Raw genomic sequence first — 18,943 nt, 5'->3', positions numbered from 1 at the left:
TTATCCCAAAAAAAAATATACTCCCTCTGTCCAACAATAGTTGTCCACTATTGACTTGTAGTAGGGATTAAGAAGCAATAAATGATAGGAATAATTTACCAAATCACCCTTATTAAATATAAATCATCTAAACATTGAAAAAAAAGAATAATATTTAATAGTAACGATAAAATAGACATAACATGATAAATTACTCATTGTTTTTGTAAAGTTGACAATTATTGTTAAACAACCCAAAATAATATCGTGAACAAATAAAGATGGACGAAGCGAATAACATTTCTTAGAATTTTAAATAATTTACTTATTTTGAAATGTAAAAAAATTACAATAATTCACGTAATATAGATCAGCAGAGGCGGAGCCACCTTTAGTTCAACTAGTTTGTATATCTACTCTTTAGATTTTAAACCTTTAGTAAAAATCTTAACTCCACCGCTATTTATCGGAGAGAATAATAGTACTCAACATATGCACTTCCACAAAAAGAATGCATAAATCACGTACACTAATATCATATCCCCACCCAAATTGTCAAAAAGAAAACATGAAAAAGGACAAGTGTTATGTAATGCCCATAATGGTTTTAATTGTCTTGTCATGCGTATGGGTTATTATTAAAGGTAACCCACCCACAAATAGACAAAATATGTACATTAAATTTAATACTAGTAGGTAAATGAATTGCACCTTTTTCCAATCTTTTTGGGAATTTTCACAAGATTCTCCTCCATTCACACAATAAAGTGTTTGGTCACCCTTAACCCTAGGAGATCCCTTTGAATCTTCTTTTCCCACTCTACCTTTCATTCTTTATCTCTTTCAACCTCCTTTTATATCACATTTTCCTCAAACATCACTATTGTGAAATGATATTAAAATGCGTTGTTGTTATTTCTAAAATAAGGTGTGCTTGCAACAAATTTAAATATATGGAAAACAAATCAACCACAAGTAAAATTTGAAGAAACGCGAATATTTTGTTAATAAGTAGTGTCAATTATGTTCCTCCTTGATTCTTCCTCCGTGATTTGATTTTTGATCTCTCGATCTTTGTAAATATTCCACATAATATTAAAGATGTGTTTTCTAATAAATATAAGTCCTTTTATACAGGTTCCAAAAACCCTTATTCAAATTAAACACATTTTATAAAGTTTCAATTAGAATTGAATATATCAGAGTTCCAGGAATTTTCAAGGTATGGTACCAAATATCCTTTTCTTTAAAGTCCTTGTCAATGAAATTTCAATAATAAAAAAATAATTGAAAAAAGACAAGTCAAACTTGACGGTTCCATAATAATAGTAAAGTTAAGTTATATGTACAAAGATAAGTGCATAAAAAGTCAAAGATAGAAAACTAGAAAATAATAATAAAAAGAGTCCATGTTCACATTATCTTCATACACAACCACCCATTTTACCCTAAAAAAATCCACTTTTTTTCTTCTTTTTTCCTTTCTCTTTTCACAAACACCCTAATATTCATTTTCTAAAATATAAAATAGAACATTCAAAGGACAAATATATAATAAATTAAAAGATAAATTTCTTTTTTTCTTTTCTTTTTCTCTAAGTTGAGGTTGTTGGTTCAATTCTGCTCATTTGCATTCCTAATTTCGAATCTTCTTCATGATAATAAGCAAACCCACCATGTCGGGTCAGATCCATACCCGCCATTTCGTCTTCGGATGATATCCGGAGCAGCTTGAATCTATGAAGGATATAAAAAAGCGGACCCATTGTAGCGCTAACCCACCCGATTATAACGAGAATCTGGATTACATGCGCCCCGAGTAGTTTCCCTCCTCCACCCATGAATAACCCGTGAGGTCGACCCGGTTTACCCGGGTATACTTGATCCACAAACTCCCCTTTAGCAAATAATGCAGTGAAAATTATCCCCCATGCACCACAACCACCATGTAACTGTGCTGCTTCAAGTGGGTCATCGTATTTAAATTTCTCCGCTAACATATTACAACCGATTAAAACTAAAGCCGCCACGAACCCACATATAATCGCAGCCCATGGCTCAACGACCGAGCATCCAGCCGTGATTGCTGCAAATCCACCTAGTAAACCGTTACATACATCGGTTACGTTCCAATGACCCGAAAGGATCCTTTTACCGAAAAGGGTTGTTAGGGCAGCGGTGCAACCGGCTAGGGTAGTTGTAACTGCGGTACGGCCCACAGCGCTCCATTGACCATAATACCCACCGGTTGCACCGTCGTAAGTAATTAGGATTTTATTAAATGAACCCGGGTTAAACCCGTACCATCCGAACCATAATAAAAAGGTGCCTAAAACCACGAGTGACGCGCTATGTCCACGAAGCGCAACGGATCGACCCGTATGATCGAACCGCCCGATTCTCGGACCTTCAATTAAAGCTCCATAAAACCCGGCAATTCCACCTACCATGTGAACTACACCCGACCCGGCGAAATCGATAACACCGGATCCGAATAACAGATTTGTATTACCCGGGCTAGCCCACCCATCTGGGGACCAAAACCAATGAGATACAACCGGGTAAACGAAACCCGTTAGAAAAGAGGAATAAATCAAATACGCCACAAATTGGGTCCGTTCGGCGATTGAACCGCTGGTGATACCGGCGGCGGCGATGGCGAAAGCCCATTGATAGAGGAAATTACTGTAATCGAATGAACTAGACGGGATCTCTTTCAGGCCGAAGAAATGTCGGCCGATGAATCCATTAGACGGACCGCCCCAAGCGAAAGCGAATCCGAATAGGTAATAGAAAAGTCCACCGGCGGCAGCATCGAGGACATTTGTAAGCATGATGTTCATTGTATTCTTTGCACGGACAGAGCCCGCGCAAAGCATAGCAAAACCGAGCTGCATAGAGAAAACGAGGTAAGCGGAGAAGAGGAGATATGTGGTATCGATTGCATATCCGGTATCGACGAATCTGTCCGATACACCGGAAAATTGGTTGCAGATGTATGAGGCGGCGGCTACGGCGTTGGTGGTGTTGGGACCGAGGAACGGAGCGAGTGTATCAACGGAACAAGCCATTGGGCTGGTGGGGGTGGGGGGTGAGAGGGGGTGGGTGGGTGTAAGGAAGACGAAGGGGAGAGATGCAAGGGAATCTCGTTAGAAGTTGAAGGTGGTGAATGTGTGAGACTGAGAGGATACTGTTATATATAGAGCAAATCAGAGGGACAAAATGTCTTTTCCTTTTTTTAAAAATACTATTATTTTATTTTAGGGGAAAATTTAAATAATTTACTAGAGAAATATTTTTTTGTGTTAGTTTGACCATTTGATATGAAATCATAAAATGAAATCGAATGACAAACATGAAAATGATAATTCATTAATTAAATTTTTTAGATTTTTTTCATTGTTCAAAATAATCAAATTGTTCAAAGTTTAAGATGGATGTTTGATTTTTTTTTTCATATTTGTCATTTATATTAATGATTTCACAAAGGATAATTGTGGAAAATATGGTTTAAATTATGCCCTTAAATGTTTTTCTTAATAAGTTTGGAGTGCCTCACTAGTTCAATTAATATCATAATATTATACGTCTAAATTTTTCTCTCTGTCCAACAATAGTTATCCAATAATTTGCTTGTGATTTTGAGTTATGATTTTATATTGTGCTTGATGGGTTGATTAATATGGCAACGTGTGAATTGCAAACTGTCAGTTTAAAAGAATGATAAATACTAAATATTGTAAATTTCAGAAATCCATAAATGTCATAGTAATATTAACTCAACGTAAATATATTTGCAAATGCTGATTTGTCCATAAGTGGTTTCAAATATTGAAATATTTTTGACAAAATATATATAGCTATTTGTTTGTACGAAATTTTAGTTTTGACGTGTGTTATTTGAGTGATGCGTTTATAAAAACAACATCACGAGATTAAAATAAGACTTGCAATATATTTTATTTTTGTGGACTCATTTGCGAGATTATTTTGACATATTGTTGTAATCTTTCACTTTATTTCATGAACAATATTTGGTCGTAAAATATTCCAACCTAGCCTAGGACTTTTTAAATTGCTCCAAATTTGTTTTTCGGTGCTATTTTCATAAATTCTAAATAAAGTGTTTCTCCTTTTAAAAAAAAGTATAAGGATATAAAACTACTTTTTTTAAAATTATAATTGTCTATAAATTTTGAAGTTAAAATTTGAAATTTTGAATTCTTAATATTATGTTGTACATAAATTAATTTAAATATTATTATTGTTGATTCCTTTATATAAGAAATACGTTATATTTATATTTCTTTTAGAAAAATACAATTTAGTCTCAAATATAAAGTAACACTACAAGTTGGATATGACAATTGAATAATTAAATGGTGAAATGAGTTATATACTTTGGGAAATTTGTGATTATTTATAAGCAATGGGATTGAAAATGCACATTTCACGTAATCAAAGAAGTATATTAATTAATAAAATATCACAAAAATAAAAATAAAATTTATGAGTAATTAAGTGATCAAAATGTAGATTCTATTAAATTATTAGTCCGATACGTAAATAAAATTTTTGCAATTAACTTGACAGATAAATATATTTAGAAATGAACACCCGATATTCTCGCCAATGAAATAAAATATAACTTATATTCCTTTTCATTAGAGTAATAGTTAATCTTATCGTTAGACTCAATTAATCAACTCTTAATTACGATATCAAGTGTCAGAATGAAGTTAACCCATACTCTTATATTTATGCACAAAGTGACAATGATTTTCTTGAAATTCAAAATTAAATATAGAATACACACTGTACTTCAAATAAAATATTTCAAGTTCCCCATTATTATAAATAAAATAAATAAAAATATGTGGGGAGTATGCACACCAAAGGATACTCCCTCTGTTCCTATTTATAGGTCGTATTTATTAAAAAATACTTCTTAATATTTGTTATTTTCACAAAATTAATGTATAAATGACATTATCATTCCTATTTTACTCTTGAAAGTTATTAGTTTTGAAAGTATGAATTTGACCAACATAGGAAAACTAAATCATTAATTCATGTTCATTTATTGAAAACTTGATTTCAAGACAATATTCCATTTGTCCACTTTTAATTGTCATGTTGCACTTTTTGAAAGTCAATTTGACTAATTTTCAAAGTTAAATTAAATTACTTTAATTCGATATTTTAAACAAAAAATTTAGATATTCAGATTTTATACGAAAAGTACTATAAATTCCATTTTTTTGCATATCAATATGATGAAAAAATACATCATAAAATGTTAGTCAAAACAATTACGTTTGACTCTAAAATAGAAAATTATGACAATTAAAAATGGACGAAGATAATACTAAATAATGATAAACTTACATAATTTATTAAATAACATAAAATCTAAAATGCTGACATATAAATAAGAACAAAAGGAGTAACAAAATAAAAAATGTATTCTGACATTATAAATTAAAATATTCATTAAAATGTTGCTTAGATTTTAAGGGATTAATTAAATATGAGCCTACCAACGTTTACTAGCTGTAGTTTATACTTCCAAGATTATTATTTTTTGGTAGTTATACTTCCAAGATTACTTAGAAAATATCTTAAAGTTCTTTGTGTCTCATATTAGATGAACATTTTTTATTTTACATTGTGATTTAAGAATTTTGATTAACTTTACTATTTGACCTATGTTCATATTAATTAGCCTTTCGAAAAAAGAAATTACTGGGTCTTCAAAATTTACTTAAAATTCCAAAAGTCATATTAATTTTAGAGGTAAAATGAAAAAAATAAAATTAATACTATCTGATTTAGTAAGTGATCAAGTAATATCGAACAAATATTTTTAGTAAGATGTCCATCTAATATGAGACACAAGGAGTATCAATAAATTAAAGGATCATTTGATAAGGTGTATAGACCGAGTATGTTAATAATATGTGCATTAGTAATACTTAATAATGATTGCATTAGTTATATATAGATTAATAATCAATAAGAAAAACACTTCAAAAGTTCATTCATTCGTTGTTATCGATATCATCGTTTATCATTATCTATTATTACTATTCTATCACCCACAATTACCATGCACCCTCATTTATAACTATCATTATTATCAATCACTATCTGTCTAGAATTAACCGTCACAGCTATTACTAGCCAGCATTTGAAATCAACATCAATAACCAGGTCATTAGTATATCAACCATCAATCACGGTACCACTATGTATTTTAATTACTACTATTAGTTAATTATCACTATAATTTACGTACACAACTATCAATCTTTATCATTAATTACCGCTATGAAACATATAATGTCACCAACACTAGCTATTAACAACACCATCCTCTATTTGTTGAAAATCTATTTTTTTTAACACTATTAACACCAACAACCATCATCGATAGCCGTCATTATTATAAACGTAAGTTTGATTTATAGCTAACTTTAATTGTACACCATTGTTAGTGTTTCTTTTGTAGCTCTAATTCCCAAAAGTTTCTTTTTTACCACATATCCAATGGAGCACGTTTAACATGAAATATATAAAGTTAACCCTATCATTTTTTTAATTAATAATTTATTTAACATGGTTACTTTTTCACCCTTTTAACAAGTTAAATTAGTAGAGCTGTAGACTTTAACAAATTTATTAATATTTTTCTAGGGTCTAGATTCATTGTTCTTCAATTATTATTGATAGAAAAATAAACTAAATTAAAAACGACAAAAGGCTTTATGTTTTCTTCTAAAATTATAGCTAATATAACGATTCCTAGGTCAATAATTAGGGTCAATCAATATTGGTAAAATATACTTGGTGAAAATAAAACTATGATAAATAAATTCTTGAGTCACATGGGTGCACATGCTATTAGATGTAGAGTTTTATGCTTGATATTGACATTTTCATTTTTTTTAAAAATTTTGAGCTAAGAGACTTGTAATTTGATATCGGTCAGGATTATAGCAGGATAAATAAAATCTCTCCCATCTTAGTTAAGTTTTTTGAATTCGAGCCTTGGATATGAATACATTCTAATAGAGGGCATTTCATTTTTTTTAATAAATCTTACGTGGCAACAATCTCAATCGTAGTTCTAATACACCTATCAAAATAAGGTGGAAATTAAAGATCAAATATCCACATATATAGAATCTTGCATTAGAATTACTGGGAGATTTAATATCCACATAGAATCTTGCATTAGAATTACAATATGTTTGGTTTAACCTTTATCCACATTAAAATGGACCAATCTTGCATTGGTCCATTTTTTTTTCTTTTTTACATAAATAATATTTGTATACGTTGTGTGAAAATTTATATATTATTATATGTAAAATAAATTATGAATAAGATGACAGGACAAAACATGATCCTCATACTAGTAAACGAACATTTATTTTGTTTGAAAGATAAATCTACCCACAAACCGTACACATGAGAGGTACAATACTGCAAACAAATCCCATGCGACGAGTTCAACTAAGAATACATGTAAGGGGTTTTGAACGTGAGACCCTCCATTCGAAAGAGATCACATCTCAACCAACTCAATCACTTTTACATATTTATCTGCATTACTAATCGTTACATATATAACTACTCACCAGGGGCGGACCCATAGTGATTCAAGTGGGTTCAATTGAACCCACTACATCGAATTTTTTTGTATTATACATATATAAATTATTTGTAAAGTTGTAGATATAAACAAAATGAACCCATTCTTCAAACAGAGAATGGCATGGATCAGTGATGAGTGGGTTCAATTTCACCGTGGGTATCCAAGGTCGAACTCTAGTCAATGCATTAATATTTGTACTCTTTTTGTATTTTCCATATACTTTTCCTTTTTAAAATTAACTAATAAATATAGACTATTATAGTTCTAGACTTCTAAACTTATTAGTTAAGTTTTCTTTTTATGTTTGTATTTGAGAATTATTTAAAATTGTCAATAATTTAGACAATATGTTTATAGTTTTTACATATTCTCTCCGATCCATCTAATTTTATCATTTCCTTTACACGCATATTAAAAAAATCATAAAGAAAAACAATAATTTTACCAATCCACCCCTTAAAAACTTCTTACGAATAATTCTACAAATAAATGAGACGGGGGAGTAGTACTTAGTTGTATTTTTTATAGTATACAAAATTGTGTATTTATTTTCCTTTTTACTTGGGATATACGAAAGTTAGGTTAGTGTAATTTTCATTTATTTATTTATGGTTTTCAAAGTTGTTATAGTTTTAGTCTTATATATAAGAGTAATAAGTAGTTTGTTAAATTGAAAATATGTGCAAACTTTTCTTGTAAGTAGATAAAAATTTAATAGAGCATATTTTTTGTTAGGAATATCACCTCAAAATAACTTGTTAAGGATTTAATGAAAAAATGAAAATTATTATTATTGACCGTCGCCATGGTTATTTGTAACTTGAACCCACTTGAACAAAATCCTAGGTCCGCCACTGCTACTCACGATATAGTTTGTCTCTCAACGAACGCAACTCCTAATTAATATGTAGAAAATATCATAATCAATGCGTTACTATCAAACAAACTCTTAATCACGTATACTCTGAGGATATATATATATATACTTGATGAGGTATAATTAATTTTGATATTCAAAACTGTAATTCATACGCAAATTAAACAATTTCTTTAATTTTTAATGCAAGCACATATTGTGGTTATAAGATTCCCAAAATGTCAATGGTATCAGACTATTAATATATGTGGTTAATTATAAGATTCCCAAAAATGTCAATGGTATCAAAATAATATATATATATATATATATATCGTGAGCTGAAAGTTAACGCTTTGTTTGGATGGATATTACATATATAGTTTGATAACTAATGATTGTTACATAATGATAAATATTAGATGTGATCATCCCATGGACTAGAGGGAAGTCAAAAATGTCTAGGTTGCTTAAGTTGACTTATCACTTTTGTACTTACAGTTTGTATTGATCGATAGACAGAGTTAAAATTTGAAATTTATTGATTTTAATTTTTTGTTCTTTGTAATAGTAATAAGAGCGTTCTGAATAAATAATTTATACATATCAAATGAATTTCTTAAGATAAATATTTAATTTTAAATTAAAATTATTGAATTTTGTCGAACAGTGTTTCTACCCTTCATCTTCCTTCCTATTTATTATGCAATAGTTTGGAGAGAAAGAAACAGTAGAAGACTTAGTCGACGAATGAAGACAAACTTCAAATGGCTCCAAAAAATATCTTTGTAATTAAAAGCTAAAAATTTCAAAGCACGCAGACAATAACGACTTGTTGTGTTTTAGGTGACACGTTTAAGCCATAGAATAGAAGGACGGAGATATTATTCAGAGATTCTAAGGGGTCGTTTGATTTGAAAACAAGTTATGATGAGATAAGTTATGATGGGGTTATTTTTTATTGAGTGTTTGATTTGTTGTATTCAAAATAATATGTATTGCATAAATTTGAACAAGTTGTTTGTTACAAAATTACCCTTCACTTTATTTAGTTTTTTGTAGTTTCCTTGCAAGCTTTAATTATTCTTTTTTTTTAAATAAAACTTGCATCTTATTTAGTTTAAAGATTTTTGTGTGTGCATTCCCACTATGACACCATATGTATTGAAAAATAATTTTTTTCTTATTTAGCTTAAAAAATAGAATTTCCATCTTAAGTTTGTTAAAGTAAAAGAGGATTTGTTGAGAAATCAAAAAATATAAATAAACATAAGAATTAGTCAAATATACTCATAAATAAAAACTATATTTATATAGTGTAATTTTTAATAGAAACATATGAAAAATTATCATAAAAATAAGGAGTAGTGAATATTATTATACATGATATTAAAAATAATATTGGAGGGGAGAGGGGGGGGGGGGGGGGGGGGATCGGGAGGACATGTGATAATATTTTTATTTAGTGAAAAAACAAATTTATAATAAGATATGTACTATGATTTTGCATTACATAATATATTTTTTTAGTAATGAGTTTTTTTTTTTTTTTTTTTGTAAAAGAATTATCTAAGATTAAGGAGGTTGAAGACTTTCAAAAATAGTTATACATAAATGTAAAAAGTGAGGTATAAATAAAATATAAGTTATGATGAGATAAGTTATGTTGCGATAAGTAATGTTGGGATTAGTTATGATGGGATAAGTTGTGTTAAGATTATTTCTTATTGAGTGTTTGATTTGTTGTATTAAAACAATGTATATTGCATAAATTTTAAGAACAAGTTGTTTGTTTACAAAATTACCCTTCCTTTTATTTAGTTTTTAATATTTTCTTTGAAAACTTTAATTATTTATTTTTAAAAATTAAACCTTTATTTAATTTAGCTTAAATATTTTTGTTTATGCATTCTCATGGTAAGTATCATATGTATTTAAAAATAAAACTTTTTTCTTATTTAGCTTAAAAATATAATTTTCCTCTTTAAGTTTTATTAAAGTGAAAGAAGATTTATGGGAAAACAAAACATAATATAAACATAAGAATTAGTCAAATAAATTCATAAATAAAAATTATATTTATATAGTGTAATTTTTTAATAGAAAAATATAAATAATTATCATAAAAATAAGAAGTAATGAATATTAGTATACATGATATAAAAAATAATGTAAATATACATAAATGTGAAAAATGATGTATACAAAGGGTTTAAAGGGATATAGTTGTCATTTTCCTATTCTATCCCGGGATAAATTATCCCGGGATTACTATACCACCAAATGGGAGGGATAACTTATCCAGGTACTAATTCCTAATCCTGGGATAAGTTATCCTAAGCTTTCCAACCAAACAAGGAAATAAAGAGTACTTAAAATTTATCCCGGGATTAACACTGCCTATCCATCACACCAAACGACCCCTAAGAATATAATTAATCATTTGAACTCGCCTTAAGATAAATTTCTCGGTCATATAGGGGTTTAAAAAGTTGAGTTTCATCAAATTTAAATGTTCAAGTGACAAAATCGTGAATAAAAGAGTCCAGTTGAAAATATGAGTTAAGCACAAATACCTTTCATAATGTGAATATACGAAACACTTAAAGGGAAAATGATCATACAATTTTTCTAGAGAAAATGATAAAAATAATCCCTTATGTTTGAACACTTTAATTCCTTAAATATGCTTTTGAGCGATTTTGATTCATTAAATTTGTCAGAATTGAGCATTTTTAAAATTTATTTCCTAATATACATATAAGTTATAACAATTAAACAAAATTTATCTATTAAATTTGAGGAGATTTTTGAAATTTTTTTAAACCAACCACTTCCTACTAAAACATATGGCTTCATGGTCATTTGGTACTTGAAGCAATGATAGCTATTTTCGAGATTATTTTATTGAAAAAAATCGTTGATAGTAATAGGCTTGACAGATGGGGAGTTATAATAATATTAGAGTGTTTGGCAATTATCAAAGTGACTTATTTTAAGCCAAAGCTAAAAGCTAGGGGAGGGGAGTTTTTTTTTTTTTTTAACTTAAAAGCCCTTTTATGTTGACCAAATATATCACCTTTTTGCCCTTAATTCTTTTATACAATTTTCAAATTGCCCATATTGAATTATTATTATTATTATTTTATTTTATTTAATTATTATTAGTATTTTATTATATATATATATATATATTTTTATTATTATTATTATTTTATTATTATCATTATTATTATTATTATTTTATTATTATTATTATTTTATTATTATCATTATTATTATTATTATTTTATTATTATTATTATTTTATTATTTTATTATTATCATTATTATTATTATTATTATTTTATTATATTATTATTATTATTATTTTATTATTATTATTATTATTTTATTATTATATTATTATTATATTATTATTATTATTATTTTAGTATATTATTATTATATTATTATTATTATTATTTTATTATTATCATCATTATTATTATTATTATTTTAGTATATTATTATTATTATTATTATTCCTCTTATAAATAATTTGTGGGGTAAAGAAATATGTGATATTTTATTATTATTATTATTATTATTATTTTATTATTATCATTATTATTATTATTATTATTTTATTATTATCATTATTATTTTATTATTATTATTATTATTTTATTTTTATTTTTTATTATTATTATATTATTATCATTATTATTATTATTATTTTATTATATTATTATATTATTATTATTATTATTATTATTATTATTATTATTATTCCTCCTATAAATAATTTGTGGTGGTAAAGAAATATGTGAATGATAGGAAAATATTATTACTTATGGATGTAAAATATAAATTAATTTTGTTTTAATTTTTTTTTAAAGTATAAAAACCTTAAATTAATCAACTTTTCATCATGTTAACAACTTAAAGGGTATTTTAGACATTTTGATAAAAAAAAGTGTTTACCAGCACTTATTTGCCAAACACATCAATAATATTTTTTTCAACTGCAACACTTTTATCCAAACACATAACTACTTATTTTAAAAATAAGTTCCAGCACTTTGAAAAGTTACTTTTTAAAAGTCAATCCAAACGGGCTCTAAGTACTACTTGTGTACTCTATAAATCTAGTGATAATTAACAAGCTCACATACAAAAATAAATAAAAATAAATTGAAATTAGCTATAACTTTTATTTTTAGTAATTTGCAAAACTACTATATTTCGTTTTCTACACTCTAGCTTCGTCCCTATTTGTAATGCAAGGAGAGAAAGAAACTATGTATAATAACGTTTTTAGGTGCAAAAATCTCTATTTTTAGGGCTCATACCTTTTATGTCTAGAAGTTAAATAGTAGTCAAAATTTATCTTTATTTCCTTGTTATTTTTATTTGTTTTTCTTTTTAAATTAAAATGTAAATGTTTCAAAAGGGCTACAGCATGAATCATGATGTATCTTTAGGTCAAGTCACTCTCTTTATTTCTGTTTATTCTAAATTAAATAGCAATATGTTTTAATATATTTTCTTATCGAGGTGATTCAGTAGAAAATGAGTCGAAAAATCATGTTTTATAATATAAATTTCTCATTGATTCATGATGGAAAAAGCCTTTACTATATGAGATCAACTTGTACGCATCTCGATTAATTCCATGAAATCTGTTACTTCTCACCAACATATGAATTGAGTTATTCTATCCACTGAAATTTGGAAAAATGAACAAAAATCACCTAAAACTTAAAATCTCATAATTTTCAACTCATTTTGTTGATCAGTCAACGCGATATTGCCTTTTTTCTTAATGGACCACCAGTAGTGGCTGAATAAAAGAGGAAGGGAACTAGTCAATATTAGAGTTAATTGCTCTGAATTTATGTGTATATATATAAAAATGTAAATGTACATTTACGTTGAGAAAATATCATGTCTAGTCAATAGTATTAAATTAGTTACAAGGAAGTCAACGTTGAATCGATTGCAATTAATTAATTTAATGGCAACATCTACTTGTTATAATTAATGTGCTACGTGACATCAATCAACAGTCACCAATATATTAAAAAAAAAGTTTCCAGAAATAACAATAGCACAGTCAATTTATATACACCTTAATTATTTTAACGATTACTTGCTATTTTTCAATCAAGACTAAGATAGGAAGAAATTCTCATGTGCTTGTCTCTATAATAATTTTAAACTGAAATCTCATAATTCTTCTATTACTTTAGTAATCACTGAGTCATATGAACGTTAACGATGAGATAGTCTAAATTATGAAACTAATTATTTTTCTTCAGATATGAACAAGTTGAAGTGTAATTTTATATATTTAACCGTGAAAATACATGATAATTGACTAAAACTAAGTTCACTGTAATTGGTGACAAAATCAACCTATGAAAACATGATATGTAGTGTTGTCCAATCCATTTAATGAACTATTTATTTATTGATTCCGTTAAATTTTATTTGCGTGATATAATCATTTAAAATTCTCTCTAAAAGTTCAATTGATATATAGTCCAAATTTATTCATTAAAAAATTTAAATTAATTTTCTATTAGATACTTAAAAATTATATTTTCCCTTTCCCCTGCCCAACACCACCAACCAAAAAGGAAAAATTCTAGAAACAAGAAAAAAAAATCTAGAAAAAGGAAGTCTGAATATAAAAAAAAAAAAAAAGAGAGAACAATTTGCAAAAAAACGGGGAAAACACTAAAAAGTAAAAAATTGCAACTTTTCCCTTCTGGCAAGTACATGTTTCTTTTTTATTTATGGAAATTTCAAAAATGATGGATATTCAATCTTTCCATAAGTATATAAAAAGTAGGTAGACATTCAATGGACATCAAATGAGAAACAAAAAAAACGAGGAAGTAAATTTTAGGTAATCTGTGTTTACGTACCATTACCATCATTATCACCAAACTCATGTAATCCCACAAATGAAATTTGAGTATACGTGGCAAATGAACGAATTAGACTAAACTTGACGTATCATAGTAGATTATTAACACGCCCAAAAGTTAGTTGAACCGCAATGAACTAGAATGCATGTCATAATCCAACTCATTCAAAATTTTAATTATTTTATAATTTTTTTAGTACTTTATGAAATTTTTATTTTTAATTATTACGACTATGTACAACATACAAAATAAAAACATCTTTTTGAAAAGATTTTGATAAAATTTCTCATGAAATCAATTGGTGCTAGATTTGAACCCAAACTTTGATAATAAATGGACGGTTCAATAATCAACACAAACATGGACGAGTTGGACGGGTTATGATAATATCGTCACCTCTAGGTTTGAAAAGGATAGAATATACACCACACATTACCCCTACCTTTGTGAGGTAGTAGAGGTTATTTCTGATACACCCTCGACTCGAAATTTGCACTCATCAAATTACCTAAACTGAAATAAACACATTCAAGAAAATGGCATGAGGATGAAATTCCTCTTGTACATCTCATTGAACATTTGATTTCAAATCCAATTATTAGATATCTATAGTCTTTACAACATGATTTGGCCTTTTTAACTTAAAGCTTTAAAAACAGTCATTCCGAGAAACATCACTAATGGAAATGTAAGTACCATCCAATGCACCAAGACAATCCTATTAAGATAAATTGAACTCTAAATATATACTAAAGGACTATTAAAAATAAAAACACTTTCACCATAATATTTCAAGTTTGTTTATAGTAAATCAAATGTTAGATTATTATAATTTAACTACCTTAAACCATTTCCATCGATCATCGGTATCATCTTCGAGCACCAGATTAGGTCTGACAAGTAACACTAGAGTTAGTTTAAGAATAGTTCTTAGACATTCATTAAAGGATCGAATTACATTGCACCCCGATCTAATATAATCAACTTTGACAGACATGTTCTTCTCGTGATGAGCCAAAATATTTAAGAACATTGCTAACTTTTCAGTACTCAACATATTTTTATTGAATAAGAACATTTAGATGAGATAATATTTTAGAAATTCTAGCACTCACACAATATCGAATGACCCGTCTAAATCTAGATTGTTTTCTTAATAACATGCTTAAAGAACTTTACACACAATACCTTTTGATCTAAAAATACCTTCACTTTTGTTTTTGGCTAAAAAATACTCCTCCTCCACCTTTTGGTCTAAAAACACCCTAATCCAAATTGAATTGAATTCTTTTTACTAGTTAGCTAATTCTTTTATTTGTTTTAATGATAATATTTTATTTATTCAAATTCTTAATATTAGTTCATCCAAAATATTTAAATTATTTAAGTCTAACTATATTTAAAAATAAAATAAAAATTGTTATGTTGTCAATATTTTTAGTAACAGGGAATAAAAGAAAAAGACAAAATCTGACTAATTATATACGTAGCTAATATTTAGAATTTTAGATATGATTAGTAACCGTAAATAAGAAACAAAAAAAAAACTTGTTTTTTTTCAAAATTTCGTGATGGGTGTCCTTATTTTGGATCACTGATTCTTCTAAATAGAGAAAAGGGAGTTTTTTTATATTATTATTATTATTATTATTATTATTATTATTTTTGGTCAAATTTTGTCGTTTTTTTACTCCTTTTACTAAAATATTTGATAACGTAAGATTTTTTTTTAAATTTTAAATATAATTAGACTTGATAAGTTTTTAATATTTTGAGATGAGTTAATATTAAGAATTTGAATAAATAAAAAATTATCTTTCAAAACAATTAATCAGTCAAAGAATTTAATTCAATTGAATTTGGGTTTGAGAGTATTTTTAAACCAAAAGGTGAAAGGAGGAGTATTTTTGAACCAAAAGCAAAAATAGAGGATATTTTTAGACCAAAAAATAGATGGAGGGTATTTTTTAACCTTACCCTTTTCCGTTCAATTTATACCCTAGGGTATGATCGGGACTTTCTTCAAACACAAGCAAAAAAATTTCAAGAATTTCTAGTCTCCCAAAAGCAAAACTCTGGTAGACATGCCGTTGACATGGAAAGAAAAAGTTGTATGGTTTCTGGCTGCTTTACTTTTTCACGGCATTGTGGCATTTTGCATTTTCAAGCATCATGGATTCAGTAATACTATTTCTGGATGGGGTTAGGGATAATAATCTTCCATTTATCAGTATTTTATGTCCATATTATGAAGATATACGTTGGTCGACCCATCGTTCTCCCAAATTTTGTCAGAGCTATGAAAGTAGTAGGATGGTTGGGTACTGCATTATATTTCGCAATTCTTTTCGGCCTGTTAACCTTTTTTTGCTGGCTTATGCTGTTGAGGCCGGTTGGGAGCGATTTGGAGATACATTATGCCTCATCCACTCTACTGATGACTATGGGTATTAGAGATTATGGTTTAAACCATGTTAGGACATGGGCTTCGGGGTTTGTGTGTGTTGTGCTTGTTGTTATACGTCTCGTGGCAAGAATGGTTGCGGTGCCAGTGCTTCCGCAACCTGCGATTGAGGAGCTGCCTGTGATTGAGGAGGTGCCTCGGAGATTGATCCGCCTGCGATGGAGAGGCCTGATGTTGCTGTTCTAGCTCAATTAAACCTCCATCAGGTTAGCCATCCACTGATAATCTGTTGTACTGCATTGTTGCTTAACTCTTTCCCATAGCTAGAAACATTAATTAGTGCAACAGTAGCCTTGTTTGTTAATCTGTGAAGATGATGCAAGATTAGGGATGGTTATTGTGCATCTGCAGTTTGAACAAGACACCTAAACAAGTATGCCTCAGACAAAATTTAAACAAGTGAACCAACTATAATCACTTAGAGAATCCGTTACCACTTGCCAAATTAAACCAAATGTCAGACAATGAGATGGTAAAAATGAAGCCAGATCAAAGAAAGGACAGAACCAAGCACTAAGGTTTAATCATAAATGGATCTTTTAAAAGGGAAATTTGAGTAGAGAAAACTAACAAATTGATAAAGACTCCCTTGGGTTCATTTTATATGTTTTTAGTACTAATCTAATATAACTAACTTAGTTTGAAAAGGTTAGTACCAAAAGGTTAAAGAATGACCTTGACGTCCGGAAAACTAGTAACTTAAACTAGTGTGGTGCTAGGACTAGCTAGTAGTGTGGTTTCGACGTGACGTTTAAGGGCTTAACCTTGAAAAGGTAATAATAGATATAAGTATGCTTAACTAGGTGTTTAAGGAGTCCAAGGCCAAGGAGGAGTGCCAAGCAAAGGGTTAAATTCTTGAAGGAGATCGTGAAAGCTATAAGTAATGGCTTTCAAGGTGATGGGTATGATTGTATTGAATCATTGATTCACTTGTAGTGAAGATGATTACTTGATTATATATTGTGGAGTTGAGTTATGGTTTCCTCTTCCCTATAACCCTAAGTATGATCAAGTATGCTATGATATGGTTATGCATGTTAAGTTATGAACATGAATGTTGTAAGATGATTATGCATGTGCTGTTATGTTGAGTTGGAGGTAATTCTCATTAACACTGTATGACTATGATATGAAAGATGAATTCTCACATGATGTTGGCTCTATGATGAAAGGCCATTCTCATCTTGAAACCTTTGAGCTATATGATATATGAGGGATTAAGTCCCTAAGGTATTCTTTATGAACCAATGCTTAAGTAAAGACACATGATTACCTAAAAATGGAATTTGAGCTTAGCACCGAGTGGATATGCAAGTGAGATGGGTTCCTTCACAAAGGAAGGGAGGTCCCCACTATTATGTCTCGTGAGATGGAAACCCGCACGTTAGTAAGTATAAGATTTCTAGTAGCAATCTCCATATCCCGTAATTATGCGCCCTCATAGGACCTAGTGGATCCACCTAGATGCTATCATGAATGTATGCCCTACCTTGGCAAGTTAGGCACTCTTTTTTCGGTGTGGGAGGTAGACACTGGATTCCATATAGCTCACATGGTCTATGTCGGTTATGGCAAAGTTTCCCGAATACTTAAAATGTGAATGAAGATAAGAACATGAATTCTAACTAGGCTTCTTGAGGGATACTACTTAGTGTAGGTGATGGTATGGGATGTTACCTATGCATGGCACAAGTGGGTCTTAAGAGGGGTTCTAGTGTGAGTTCTTTATGCATGGTTGCTTATGAATGATGTTATGATTGGTTTACTTATTATGATGACTAATGAAGTATGTGACTATGCTTATGACTTCTTGATGGTTTACTTAGTATATATGGGGGTATGGGACTTTATATGTACATTGCACAAGTGAGCTTGAAAGGGGGTTGGGAGTGATGTCTTATGATGTAATGTTAAATGAACTAAAGCATGTAAGATATGAACTATGGCTTTTTATAATGTTACTTATGATCATGAATGTCTCTTTATCTTATGGTATGGATTGATTGTGTATTCCTTGAATGTGCATTATGGCTTTTAACTTGAAATAACATGTTTTCAACTAAAGG

The 18,943-nt window shown here is 28.8% G+C and overlaps 1 protein-coding gene across 1 annotated transcript; it reads right to left on the bottom strand.

Annotated features, from left to right (window-relative positions):
- Positions 1–1,370: 1,370 nt before the first annotated feature.
- On the bottom strand, positions 1,371–3,144 carry LOC125808892 (ammonium transporter 1 member 1). The gene has a single exon (XM_049488563.1). It carries the CDS (start codon positions 3,048–3,050, stop codon positions 1,575–1,577), a length of 1,476 nt encoding a protein of 491 aa, XP_049344520.1. The 5' UTR covers positions 3,051–3,144; the 3' UTR covers positions 1,371–1,574.
- Positions 3,145–18,943: the final 15,799 nt, after the last annotated feature.

This window comes from Solanum verrucosum, unplaced genomic scaffold (assembly GCF_900185275.1).
Source record: "Solanum verrucosum unplaced genomic scaffold, falcon-dt-bn FXZP01000218.1, whole genome shotgun sequence".
NCBI classification, from domain to species: domain Eukaryota; kingdom Viridiplantae; phylum Streptophyta; class Magnoliopsida; order Solanales; family Solanaceae; genus Solanum; species Solanum verrucosum.
Note: the sequence above shows the minus strand (reverse complement) of the source record. Positions and strands in the feature narration are given on the sequence as shown.

Excerpts from the sequence above, each read along its gene's own strand:
- LOC125808892 (XM_049488563.1), bottom strand. The coding sequence starts at position 3,050 with ATGGCTTGTTCCGTTGATACACTCGCTCCGTTCCTCGGTCCCAACACC.